Consider the following 14,535-nt stretch of genomic DNA (forward strand, 5'->3'; position numbering starts at 1 on the left):
TTCAAGAACTTCCAATTAGAATTTGTTTCTTTAGGGCTAAGTGGTGCTGGCCACCCCTATACCCTCCGGGGTCACTAGATGCGTGAACCTGGTAACTGGGACCTGGAGCATTCTTTCAGATCTTCTGTGCAATGGTCTTGCAGGCGTGCAACCTCAAGAATGCAGAGGATCCTGAAACCTGCTGCTACAGTGCCTTGCAAGCGACTCAGAAGCCATAGGACCTGTGGAGTGCAGGCACAAAGGAAACTCTTCCACGAGGTCCCTGTGGTTGCTGTCGAGGAAGGTCCTGGGCCAGGAGTGGGACATGTTCCAAATAGGAGACATGTTCTAGACGAGGAAGTATAGGGCAGGAGGGTATTACTTGCACTCATTGGAAGGGGAGCAGTGAATATATCAAGCTCCTGTAAACAAAACAAATTATAAAGGCTAGGAGACCTGAACAAACCTCTCCTGGTGGCTAGAGCCAGGATCGAAATGACACCTTACCAGTGAAAAGTGAGTTGTTACATGCCATATTGAGTGTCATTGGAAGATGGTACCATCCTTATGAATTTTAATGGTGATGCAGTGGCTTATTTTGATACTTTTCTGCTTTTATTAATGTGGTGACCAGTAGGCCTGATCCCCATTGCATTGTATCTAGTTTATTTGGAGTGTTCAGGGCTCGTTAGCATTATTAACTGAGGGCGGTAACACCATCTGTATTTCCACCTGCCATCATGCATACATTGGTACATTAATGCGTGGTATTGAGTAGTGTGTGCATGATAGTGTACTTTCACTTTTTAAAAAGGGATTTATTGGGTGTTATTTGAGGCATGCCTTCAGGCTGGGGTACTAGTCCATAGCACCTCCCCTGAGAGAGCTTTGGACTGCTCTGACTGTATCCTCAGAGCTAAGTGTTTCAACAGGGAACTTGGTTCGCAGTAGGCAGAAGGTTGAGGACTTATTTCTCCCTTCCCAGCTACTAACCCACTTTCTTACAGGTGTGGTGTCATTGGGTTTCATATGATTTGTAACATGAGCACGGGCACCACTGTTTAAGTGGTGGGAATGAGCGCAGCAGTCTGCTCAGTGGAACTCAGTCTCATTTGGGTGAGCATTGACTGGAAAGCATCTGCTGGTAATGCAAGCCTCTACATTCCAGGGTATCCTAACTGCCTTAATGGTGGGTAAATTATGTTTGTATACTAAAGAAAATAATCAGCATATGTAACACATAACTATATTTACTAATGGCTGAGTACGTTTGAAGTTAAGTCCTCCACTCTCACTCTTTTTACTGTTCTTTTTATTTTCAAGCTTGAAGAAGAATTCCAAAGACCGACCAACATATGCAGAGCTTATGGTTAGTACCAAGTGCCTCAGCAGTTGACAGATTCTGAATCAGATCGCTTGGCCGTGTGCTTATGCATTGTATTGAAAAGCAGAACAGTGAGCAAGAGGGGTGTGATTCATGATTGTTTAAACTGAGGCTCCTGTACATCTTCTACTAGAGGATTCTTTGTGCTTATGGTGACCATTGTTGCAAACTCAATAGTAATGGATGATGAGGTGAAAATGTACAATGAACTTTGAAAAATTGATGGCCTTTAAACTTTTACTTGTTTATGGTTGTTATGCTTATTGCTGGCATAGTAGAAGAAGGAATGGCCTTAAATAAGAAGCCAAAACTGAAAGTCACAAATCTAAGTCACAATGGTATTTGAAACATCAGATCAGCCTTACTGTTATCATCCCTATTACACCTCTGGAATCCCCCTTCAGCTAGAGTCCCTGCGTCCTCTGAGCCTTCTGAAGAGGCAGGCCAGTTTACCACTTGGCACCATACTCTGGAATAACTTCCACCTTGAGTTTGAATTGGCCACCTCCCGTACTACTTTCATAGAATCACTTAAACATCACTTTCGTCAGCTAGAAGTGGCTGCCCATCTCCATTTCCCTGCAGATGATGTCTCTTGCACACGGTGTTCACCATGATCACTATATGGACTGTTTTATTTTTTTATTTTCATTTTTTTTCTAATGATGTTGCTAAAAATAAATTGTGCTTTTGGAAAACGTTGTTAAACATGAGCTCTTAAAAGTTTTGTGTTAAGGAGAGTCTGCAATCACTGGTAGTTTTCTTCTGCTCAAAAGTGGAACTCGGGTCGTTCTAGAGTTTAGAATCTTGCATTGCTGCTGTGTTCACTCAAAGTGATTGATTGGAGATTCCTCGGATTAGTGAGGAGGTAGGCTAGCTACTGAAGACGAGACTGGCCTTTGTACTAGGGAGGCTTATGGAAAATTCAACACAGCTTATTTAACCCCTGGCCGTCTGTAATCCATCCCGCAGGGGCTGTGAGGTGGTGTACTCCACAACCCTGGTGGACTACAGCCCTCCATATTTAGAAACCTTCCTGGCATAGACTTCAGTGTTTAATTTGAGCGGGTGGTTTCTGGTGCTCGGCACCGGCACTTAATTGTCAACACCAGCGTTTATGACAGTTTGCAACACCGGCGCTCGACAGTTTGCCGTGGCGCTGTCTGAAATGACCACAATAAAATCAGTTATTAATTCAATAAACATTATAAAGACACTATTACCTATCACCCTAGCCATTCTTATAGCTTTGGGGGCCGGGAATATTCCACATTGGCACACCGACAGGAGTGTGATGGTCAGTAGTTGTGGTGTTATTATAGTTGGGAGCATGAGAGGGGTAATATGTGGTGCAACTTGCAGTGGCCTCCTGACAAGAGCCCTGCCCCTTATTTTTTCACAATACAAATAAAGCACTGATACACCTTCTCACAAGCTTCTGCCACAACAGCTCCTTTGAAGGCACTGAAGCCGTACTGTGTACTTACCTTGTTCAGCGGGTCTGTGCTACAAAGTTTTTTATTTTTCAAAAACAAACTCCCCAAACAAGACTTTGTTTTTTAACACCTTAGCTGCTTCGGAAATATCCCTCCCCAGTGCTGCGCTGTCCATTGGAACTAGTGCTGAATGGACGTCCAATGGTCGTGCGCAGCACTGGGGAGGTAGCGCTTGTGACGACTGTTGGCCGTCAGCAGCGCTTAAGAGGTTAAAAACAATGTCCCACCACAAACAACAAATAAATGTCCCTGACACACTGGATGTTTACTTCCATCTTGTGGGGTCTCAAATGGGAAAAAAGTCGGTCTGAATTGCCACCCTAAATAGGGTGGACAGTATGAGGTACTTTAAGTGACATCCTGATGTCAATCGGCCCATTGGTCAAAGTTTTCCTCTAGCAGAGCCAGCAGAGTCTACATTTGCCTAACCCTAAATGGAATGGGGTAACCATGTTTGTGGTGGAGTACCTTGCACACCAATCTCTAAATAAGGCCCAACGTATTTTGAATTGGCTCCTGGACATCACTGAAAGCCAGTGGAGTCCATTACTATGAGTGCTGGTTTCACATTGTTATATCCCCCCACGTTCAGCCTCAAAAAGGTTGCCTTATTTTGATTGTTTTTAATCTTAAATACCTGTATACAATACATTGAAGTATTCTAGTCACCCCAAGACTAGGCATCTTATTGATTCATTTCGGTGAGAAGTTTCCAATAGTGAAAACATTTCTCGAAGCATGGGGAGTTGCTTACTGACACTTTTTGAAAAGTATATTTATTGGTTTTCTTTCAAAGATATATGTGGTAATTAATCACAAATTAAAATGCAAATGGTTGTCAGAACAGCAGTAGCTATATGAAGAACACTCAATTTAAAATTCATTAGACTTAAAAATTGCTGACATGGTAGGTGTATCTATGCGCAGTATAGTTCCAAACTAATCCTGCTTTTCTCACTATGGCTTCTAGCCCGCCACAACAAACAACAGCTCCTCCTGTCTGCATAAGGATTATCTTCAAACCGCTCTCTAAATCTCATCCCGGTGTTCTTGACCTCTTGCTTTTTCTCCCTTCATATAAATGTTTCTTTTCTGATGTACACCAGTTCATATTTCGGTACATATTGCCAGCATTGCGCTCTCTGGGCCACCCCATACTCTTGCTATTTTGTGTATCACAACCATCAACCCCTGGTCACCAAGCTTCTTGGCTCAACAGGGTGGCAGATCACCACTACATATTCCCATTACCACAAGCTTTCTACCCTCAATCTATGTGGGCTAAAGCAGTATATTTGAACAATGAATCCCCCTAACCTCATCCCAGAATTCCTTCAATCTAGGTTACAACCATATATTATGGAAAAAATCTCCCATTTGTCCGGAGACTCTAAGGTAGAACTACATATGTTTGTTACCATGTGTGGCTGTAGATGCACATGCTTTGCATACTCTTGTCATATAGTGTTGGGCTTGCACATTGAAAGTTGTTGTTGTTCGAAGATATTTTTCGAGTCACAGGATGTCCTGTGACTCCTCCTTTAGTTGATAATGCGCATGGGCAAAGCTTTCATTATTAGATTGTTTTTCTCCTCCATTGGGTTTGGACTTGCGCTGATCAGCCACCCGGACATGACGTGTTCCATGTTTTTGATTCGGCCCTCGCGGAACACCCTTCCACATGTGGCTCAAGAAAGACTTTTTCGACAATGGCAGTCATCTTCTTCTCTTTTCCCGTCCACACTGAAGTACTTCTGAGACCGCCAAACAATACTGGGTGCAGACCTTGGGGTGCCCATGCCCTTTGAGAGCAGCCATGTGCTCTATCTTCATTCTTGGATGTCGGAGAATATTGAGGTGTAGAGGGTGATGGAACAGATGTCCTTAGGACAGACCTACATTGCCACACTAAGTATCCTTGGGCCAACCACCACAGCTTTGTTTTTCTCTAGACCATGATGACACGGAGTACACACTCTGCTTCACCTTCCATTGTAAGAAAACCCTTCAGTATCATTGGGACAGACGCTAGGCTCACATCAAAGGTACATCAGTCAAAGGAAGAAGCTCCAGACATCTTTGGGGAACTAGACCTGTTTGTCACCAGGGTGGAAGAGTATGTCAAGTCTTGAGGTGTCCCACATCACCTTCCCTCCCAAAGGTCGGCAACTTCAGCAGCTGTAACACCGAGGAAAAGGACAATAAAGGGGCTCCATCGCAAAAGTCTATTCCCAGAGTAGTAAGAGTAAGTTGAAATTGATCATAAAGTCGATTAGAGGTCGCACACCGAGGCAGTGCACTGCTCTTGAGTCGGACATCCTGGTTTGCGCGCAAGAAGCTGCCACATACAGGCCTCCAATGTCTTCAGGTTCTAGTCGACACGTAGGAAAGGCATCTGGGGCTATACAGGCATGACACCCTTTTAAGCCCAAGGTGCTGTCAGCACATCCCTTCTTACGCAAGTTTGCATCAGCACAGAGAGCTCTTCCCTTGGTCGGGTGAGATGACTCCGAAAGGCAAATCCTTGATTAGCTGGAAGAGTAGCTGGACGTGAGACAGTAGCGGATCTTTATCTACCCTGGTACATGGAAAATCTCCTCCATGGCACTTTCAACAAAGACTACAGAGCCTTTGCCAAATAAAAGGAGGCTGGCTATCAAAGAGAGCCTTAAGCCAGAGACCCCTTCAGAACCAAAGGATTAAAAAGAAAGGTCCAGCTTAGCACCCAATAACAAAGGATGCTCATCAAAAGCCTCCAGAACCGATCCTGGTGATTAAGCAGGAAAACATCAAAATGAATCCAGACACTGGACACATGCTAGCTAAAAATGTCACACCTTCCAACAGGAACATTCCTTGAGAGGATATAAGTTACAAAATTCCTCTAAAGAAGAAAAAGGACATGGCTACAAGCCCTATACAAGCCGTTCCTAAAACCCCTATACCATCTTCACCACCACTACACCCAAACTCTTTAGATGTTACACCACAGGGTTCTGCGCACACACAGGCAGATATTGATTATAGGGGTGACGATAGCCCACCACCAATGGATCCTTGGAGTGATTATAACATTGATCCTCCAATGGATAATGATCCTGACCTATACCCTACAAAGCCATCACCTCATGATTACAACATAGCATACCAGGAGGTATTTTCCAGAGCAGCAGCATACCATGGGGTCACACTACATAAGGAATCTTTAGAGGAGGATTTTTTTATTTAAAACTTTGGGATCCTCACATAGGACAGCAAAATCTTTACCTATGTTAAAAGGCATGATGCGACAAGCTGTTGATATTTTTAAAGACCCTGTACGTGATCGCATTTTAACACCCAGGTTTGACAAAAAATACAAACCTCCTGCAACTAATTCAATTTCAATTAGAGGGCAGTTGCCTTTAAATTCCTTAGTTGTGTCCAACGCTTGGAAAAGAGCAAATTCCTAAAGTTCAGGTGATGCACTGCCTCCAAACAGGGAGTCTAAATTAATGGATGCATCAGGGAAACGGGTGGCCTCGCAATCTGCCATCCATTGGCGTACAACCAACAAACATGGCCTATTTGCAAGATATGACAGGGCCCACTGGGATGCAATAGAACAGTTACTTCAATATCTCCCAGAAGAACACAGGAAAAAGGACAAGTATTAGTGCAGGAGGGGAAATTAATATCTAATTCTTCTATCTGACGTGCACTAGATGCTTCTGATACTGCTGCTAGGGGCATTCATTAACTCGAGTATTGTGCATGCATGGCTGAGAATCTCTGGGTTTAAACTAGAGATTCAACAAACTATTCTTAATGCTCCCTTTGACAAACAGAATATTTTTGGACCTCAAGTAGATGAGTCACTTGAGAAAATGAAGAAGGACACAGAAGTGGCAAAATCAATGGGAGCACTTCAGTCACCATCCAATAGAGGCTCCTTTCACAGCTCATTTTATAGAGGAAGGTCCAAAGGTAATCCCTCTGATCCTATGTGTCCTCATACAGGTCTTACACACAATCCTTGCCATGAAGAGGTTTCTATAAAAGTGGGTACAGAGGAAACCATTTCAAAGGTAGAGGTAAAGGCACACCAACACTTACCTCTTTATCTCCCAACAAACAGTGACTTGCCTACAATTCCCCACGACCACTTTGACCTGTGGGTGGAAGACTGCAACAATTATTTCCCATTTGGCAATCCATAACATCAGACAAATGGTTATTAGACATTATCCAACATGGTTATTGCGTGGAGCTTATCACCAATCATCTTGATATTCCACCTCGCTCTCACAAACTCGCGCTACAACATCAACAGCTCCTCCACCAAGAAGTACAAGAGAAGCTATAGGTCCAGTTCCATTACAATACCAAGGGTCAGGAGTTTACTTACTTTACTTCCTAATCCCCTAAATAATGGGTATCTCTGACCAATCTTGAATCTGAGAACATTTAACATATACATACTATCAGAACACTTCCATATGGTTACACTTTAACAATTGATTCCTCTTCTACAAGGCGACTTTATGTCCACACCAGGCTTGTAGGACGCATACTTCCATATTCTTGCCATCCAGCACATTGTAAATATCTCAGATTTGTGATAGCAGGAAATTACTATCAATTCAAAGTATTCCCATTCAGAGTAGCTACTGCACCCAGAGTATTCGCAAAATGTCCAGCAGTAGTAGCCTCTCATCTAAGAAGACCACAAATTCATGTCTTCCTATAGCCGGACGTTTGGCTCATCCAAGCCAACACACAGCGAAGGTGTTTACAGTACACTCAAGCTACCATAAACCTTCTCCATCAATTGGGATTAACAGTCAAAGCACAAAAGTCCCATCTTTACCCTCACAACTGTAACCATATCTGGGAGCAGCGCCAAATACTCACACTGCCCTAGCCTTTGCCAATGCAGCCAGAATTCAAAACTTTCAAACTTTATTACTAGATTTTTTTTAATTTAGTAGTTTCAAAACATTCAATACATAATAGTCAAAACTTTCATGCAACTGTTAGGGATACTGGCATCATGCATTGCACTAGTGCCTCACACAAGATTACACATGCGTCCTCTACAGGAATGCTTAGCACGTCTTTGGAATCAATCACAGGGTCAATTAACACATCTAGTGTTGGTAGACAGCTGCACTCATTGCTCTCTGCAGTGGTAAAACACACAAAACCTATCAAGAGGGCGGCCCTTCATAGACCCGATTCCACAAGTCATACTAACAGCAGAGGCATCTCTCACAGGTTGTGGTGCCCATCTCCAGAATCTAACAATTCAGGGTTTATGGGACACCAAACACAAGAGTCTCCACATCAATTACTTGGAGCTTCTAGCAGTTTATCTATATCTAGCACTAAAAGCTTGATAGTCTCACCTCATGGGGAAAGTTGTCCTAGTCCGAACTGAGTGGGGGCACTCTCTACAGTTGTTCCGCCTCTCTCAGACCATTTGGCGTTAGGCAATACATCACAAAATGTATCTTCTGGCAGATCACCTTCCAGGCATGCCCAACCAATTGGCCAACCTCTTCAGCAGGATGCAGCAACAAGTACGTGAATGAGAACTTCATCCCCAGGTTCTCTTTCCATACTTCCAAAAATTGGGGTTTCTTTAGAAAGACCTCTTTGCCATAGCAGAGAACTCAAAATGCCCAAACTTTGCCTCCAGATTCCCACACCATCCACCCAAAGGCAACGCCCTATGGATGAACAGATCAGGGACATTTGTTTATGCTTTTCCGCCTCTCCCTCTATTTCTGGTTTGGAAACTTAGGCAGATATCACTCACACTGATTTTGGTGGTTTCCACATGGGCTTATTAGCCATCGTTCACCACACTACTAGAACTGGCTAGCCTACTCACACAGAACCATGGAGAAATCAGTCGTCCAAACCCCAAGGAGCTCAACTTAGAGATCTGGCTCCTGGAGTTAGAGTTCGAATACCTAATTCTTCCACCAGGTTGTATGACAATCCTTAAAGAAAAAAGACTACCTACCACTAGAGCATGGTATGCAGCAAAGTGAAAAAGGTTTATTATATATTGTAATATTAACACAATTGGTCCGCTAGATGCACCTATCTTTTTACATTACAGCAAGTTGGCTTAGCCTACACATCTATTCAACTACACCTTGTGGCAGTAGCTGCATTTCTGCAAAACAACAGTTATCCTTATTCAAAGGTCCAGTAATTAAAGCTTTTATGGATGGCCTTTAAAGAATAATTTACGACAAGGAAGGTGTCAGAGTGCAAACCAAAAGTATTCAATTTCCATCAGTAGTTCATTTATTTTTCATTTGTTGGCATGCATGCCCGGTATCGTGGACTGCCGTGCCACGTTTAGTGTAAATCACTGAAGAGAGATGGGGCGTAGTGACACCCCATCTTCATTAAGACATGTTGGTGAGCTACAGACATTAACCTTAGAAGAACCTTTCTTTCAACTTCATAAAGATAGAGTGGTTCTTTGTACAAACCCAAAATTTCTTCCAAAAGTAGTTTATACTTTTCATATTAACCAATCTGTTGAGTTACCTGTGTTCTTCCCTCAAACTCATTAAGTATCAGAAAGGGCTCGACACCCACTTGATGTCAAAATAGCACTATTCTATTGATAGAACAAAATATTTTTGCAAAACAACTTTTTGTCACAATTGCTCCACCTCATAAAGGAAATCCTATCTCTAAATACGGTATTTCTGGATGGATTATTAAATGTATTTAAACTTGCTACGTTAATGCAAAAAGAACTTTCATTATACCTCCCTCAGCACAAGTATACTCGGGAAAACAGGAGCATCTGTGGCATTTTTAGGTAACATTCCCTTGGCTGACATGTGTAAGGCAGCTACATGGTCTACATCAAACACATTTACCAAACATTATTGTGTGGATGTATTAGCACATCAACAAGCTAATGTAGGACAAGCAGTGCAAAAAACACTTTTTCAAACAACTGCCACACCTACTGCCATACAATCTATGTAAAGCATGTGTATCTATTGCATACATGCCTTGAACGGATTATGTTACTTAACCTGTAAGCATCTGTTCTCAGCATGTATAGCTGTAGATTCACAAGCGCCTTTTATCCTCCCCAGACACCTGTGGATGTTGCAGTTCTTACTATCCACTGTACATATGCATGGAAATCTATCTACTACACTTACTTACACCATTCTTACCCTCTTGCGGGAAAACAATCTTAACAGTGGAGTCGATGCCCATGCGCGCACTCACCGAAAGAAGGGGTCACTATACCTTGTGACTAGGAAAGACTTATTTGAAGAAAAACAGCTTGCATACATCAGGACCCACCACTAGTTGGCAGGAGTATGCAAATCATGCAAATCTACAGATCTACATGCCAAAAACAGATGCTTACAAGGTAAGTAACCTAATCCTCCTTCCATGTATGGTCTGAGCGCTCGTTGAATTAATTCCATGGATATAGGTGAAGGAGATGTAGCTGGCAAAGATGGGTCTTTTTTAACCCCTTTTCCTGGTGAAAGCGTCAAAGAAGCTGCCAGCTTGGTTGTAATTTTAGAAATAGAAAGTGGACTATCTGAGAATGTTGCATTTTTTTAAAGAGATACCACACCTTGCTCTGACTCCACCATAGTCACTTGGAGAACACTGAAAAGATTATAATCCACCACAGATAAAGGAGTAGAAGAGGTGTTAGTACCACGACAAACAGGCCTTGTACTCACCATGCACAAAAAAAGCCAAAGAGAAGGCCAGCACTTTACAACAAAGAGATGGGCCTTGAAAAATGGCAGAGTATCATAGAAAAAATTCCCCTCGCCTCTTCAATAAAATAATATTCAAAGCAACATTGCTGTAAGAACACAGATGTTTCTAAAAAAAATTACTGCAGCATGACCTCAAAGGACCCACACAGGAAGAACAGTAATTATTGAAATGTCCCTGAGGAGTAAACTAAATACAAGAATCCGATAAAGGTTAAATTTCTGATTGTTGTACCAAATAACAGGTTCCTAATATAGTTCGCTGCAGAAAGATGCATAGAAAACATTGTCGCATGTTGAAAAACACCACCGCCGCTCATTAAAAGCAGAAAATCATAACTACTGTGAAAACAAAATGGCGGGCCTGAGTCCTGTGAGGAAACGCACCAGCCTGATAAAAGAGGAAGCATTACAAGAGTTTGAAAGAGTTTAAGCTATTGTGCCTTTTATTCATCAGTTTTAATAAGCAAACATAAATAAAAGGCATTGTCATTTACAAATGCCAATAGCTCAAACTTTCTCAAATGCGAGACCTATTGCATTATAAACAACTGCAATGCAATAGGTATGGCATTTTCGTGAGTTTGAGCTATTGGCATTGTAAATGTAAACAACATTTTGGTTTAAAACATAAATACAAGGCATTGTCATTAACAATGCCAATAGCTTAAACTCCCCCCTTCTGTCTCCCATGGCCCCTGAAGAGCTCCTTGTGTGCTGATGTATTTGGAGTGTATTTTAATTAATAAGCCGAACAGCAGAACATGTGATCTCTAATATTCTCAGGGATTTCACATAAAGTCGACAATTTTTATATTAACGTGTGAAGCAATTTCTAAAACCTGGGGAGGATTTAAAGATGAGAAATTGTGAATCCTAGCAATGTTTGCAACAATGTCCAATTGCACCTGTTCCAACAAATTCTGCTCTTGCACCATCAACTGTATCCAGTGGGTTCAACATTAGATTTTGGACAGCTGTCTAGCCCTCTACCAAGGCAGCAAGTTCACTGCCAGAGTCTGCATCCTTACTCAACTAAAAAGAAAAAAGGCACAAACAGCAACAAAATTCTGGCCAGACTTGATTACATGTCAGTGACTGGCACATATTAAGAGATTAATTATACAGATATGCAGAACAAACAGGCCTTGCGGTCCTGCTAGACGACAGTTCAAAAACTGGCCCTGTGGACTACGTGCAAAATTAGACTCACGATTTTAGAACAGCACCCTTCTCTGCTTGAAAAGTTAAACACAGGAATTTAGTGGAAGGACACACAAGCATACGAATATGGCCAGTGCTCGTCGCCTGCAGTATTTACAGGATGGTGATATAATATAAGACTGCTGTGCATGATTCTTGCGATAACAGTGTAACAATACGCAAGCCGCCTCTAGCGTGAACCATGCACCTTCTGTCAGATTACTTTAGAATTGTCAAAGTCGCGATCAGGAAGGACAGATTTTCACTTAACGTGACTGGGAAGTGCTCCTTCGCTCGCAGCAGACAATGGAGAGCAAGCAGAATTCTAAACTGGAATGTAGCTGCAGGTATACAATGAGGCTTTTCCTCGGCAGTCCCTTCCTTGTCACCGCCATGGAAAACTATTTTGGAGGTCCTCGTGCCGAAACAAAAAACACCTAGGGTTATTTAACAGCGACACGAAGAATGTCTTCCCACCTGAAGCTTCCTCTTCCAGCACGTATGCATCGCTGTGTCCGTAATGGAGCTCCCCCTTGTCGCATAGCTCCTGTAATCCAGGATGGAGATGGGAGCTGTGCTTGCACAGCTGCCGCCTGCTCTACGTGCTCGTGCAAGCTGAGAGGAAGCACTGCTGCTGCTTGCCCGGGCTTGCTTAAGCCCCTCACAGTGAGCGATCAGAGCTGAGCTCTAGACTTCCTCCAGCTGATTCCAGGCAAGGAAGAGGGGCGATAATTAATGGATGAGTGCTCCCTCAATGTGCTTCACTTTGTCCTCTCAGCCCTTCCACCCACGCCCCGTAGAGACAGAGTGGGGAGAGAGAGTTGATCAGCTGATGAGAGCACAGTGGCTTGGATACAGACGGGCTTCTGTTATTTAGTGTATGCTGACTCTTCCTTCAATACGATCGTTTAAAACTTCCCACACTGTCGCAGAAAATAAACGCTGCTTTCATGAATATATTTTGGCAATTGAGTCATAAATACATTCGTAGCTGATTTAACAAGAGTGGTCGCAAAAGTGAAAGGAGCCTGCGCTGCAAATCAATTAAAAAACAAGCGCAATCCCAAAAGTGAAAGAGGACCGCACTGCAAATAACCAAAAACAAGCTGTCGCCATTGCGGGATCAAACAAAATGTGCTCACACACTAATTGAAGGAGACAGTGTAGCGCCGCAAGTAAAAGATCCAGTCCTGATGGGCCGTCCCAAAAGGAGACAGGGAGGTAACAAGGAGGGACTAAGAAGCCTCATTTTCAATCGGAGGCCAGCGTTTACCATAGACGATGACGCCAGCCAATGAAAAATAGGTGCGGGGCTTCCACCCCACTTCTAAAACATACCCTACTACAATATGCCTCGCACAGCGAGTAGCCCATGCGTGCTGCAACGCTAGGTCTGCGAGACCTAAAAATCGCAGATCACCGTTTGGACAGAAATACATTTCAGCTGCCTTACATGAAAACAGGCAATCTCAAGGCTGCATGGAGCCAAGTAGGGCGGTGACAGAGGAATAAGTGTGATCGAAAGAAGCTCAACTTTCTCGAGCCGCCGCAGAGCCTCAGCAGAAGGCAGCCATTCTTGTCGGCACCAAACCACGCCACCCTGGTAAAGTTACTTGATCGAATTAAATAATGTAAATGCATTGCATATACTGAAACAATATGGGAAAAAGGGGTCCAAATTGGGATAGAAGCTTCTTTGGAGACTTCTGTGCCCTCCCATCCTTGAGCTACAATACACTCATCTGTACCACAATCTTAATCCAGAAACAGTTTGTAGGAGAGTAGGATCTGATTCTTATAGTTACCCCCACTTTTTGCTGATGTGGGGGAGGCAGCAGATCCTTAATAATTGTCAAAATTTGTATTTGGTATTTGTAGAGCGCATATATCACTATAAGGTCTATTAGCGCTAGTTAGTGATTCACGGCAGGACAGGACAGAAAAGGGCTATGATTTACATGACTGAGCTAAACAACCATGTTTGGAGTAGTTTACGGAACTTCTTATGATCAGTCTCCAGGCGGAGGTGTAAAGGCAAGGTGTTCCAGGTTTCTGGGGCCACCCGGGAGAAGGATCTACCCCCATTTCGGGCGGTACGGATCTTCGGTACTGTCAGAAGAAATTTGCTATTGTACCTGAGTGATCTAGCCTGTTGGTATATAGGAAGGTTTTTAGCTAGGTAGAGGGGTCCTTTGTAGTTGAGTGTCTTTTGTACCAGGCAACATAATTTAAAATGGATTCTTTTTTTGATTGTGAGCCAGTGAAGAGTCTTCAGACTAGGCCCGGATGGAGATCGTGCGGGCAGGTTGAGGACCAGCCTGGCCGCGGTATTTTGCACGACCTGGAGCTTAGCCAGGAGTCCTACATTTATGGAAGCAAGTAGGGAATTGTCGTAATCCAGACGGCTAGTAATCAGTCCCTGTACGAGGGGCATCCTGGAAGAGACGGGGATCCATTTGAATATTTTTCTGAGACTACGCATGAGTCCATAACAGACACGGACCAGATTGTTAATTTGGTTTAACATGGACAGTTTGGAATCCAGGATAATGCCTAGATTGCGTGCGGCCGTCGCAGGTAAGGGACAGGGACCTAATATGGGGGGCCACCAATCACTGTTCCATAGTTTCTCTGCATCCCTAAAGAGCACAATCTCTGTTTTGTTAGCATTTAGGAGAAGGTGGTTGTTTGTCATCCAAGTGTTTAT

At 43.1% G+C, this 14,535-nt stretch overlaps 1 protein-coding gene across 1 annotated transcript in view; it reads left to right on the forward strand.

The window, feature by feature from the left end:
• The window catches only part of MAP2K6 (mitogen-activated protein kinase kinase 6), a 435,425-nt gene that overhangs the window by 410,168 nt on the left and 10,722 nt on the right, over positions 1-14,535 (forward strand). Inside the window, exon 11 of the mRNA XM_086930973.1 lies at positions 1,303-1,348. Within this exon, the coding sequence (XP_086787099.1) occupies positions 1,303-1,348 (46 nt within the window). The remainder of the gene's footprint in view (positions 1-1,302; positions 1,349-14,535) is intronic.

The sequence above is a fragment of the Lissotriton vulgaris genome, chromosome 7 (genome assembly GCF_964263255.1).
Source record: "Lissotriton vulgaris chromosome 7, aLisVul1.2, whole genome shotgun sequence".
NCBI lineage: Eukaryota > Metazoa > Chordata > Amphibia > Caudata > Salamandridae > Lissotriton > Lissotriton vulgaris.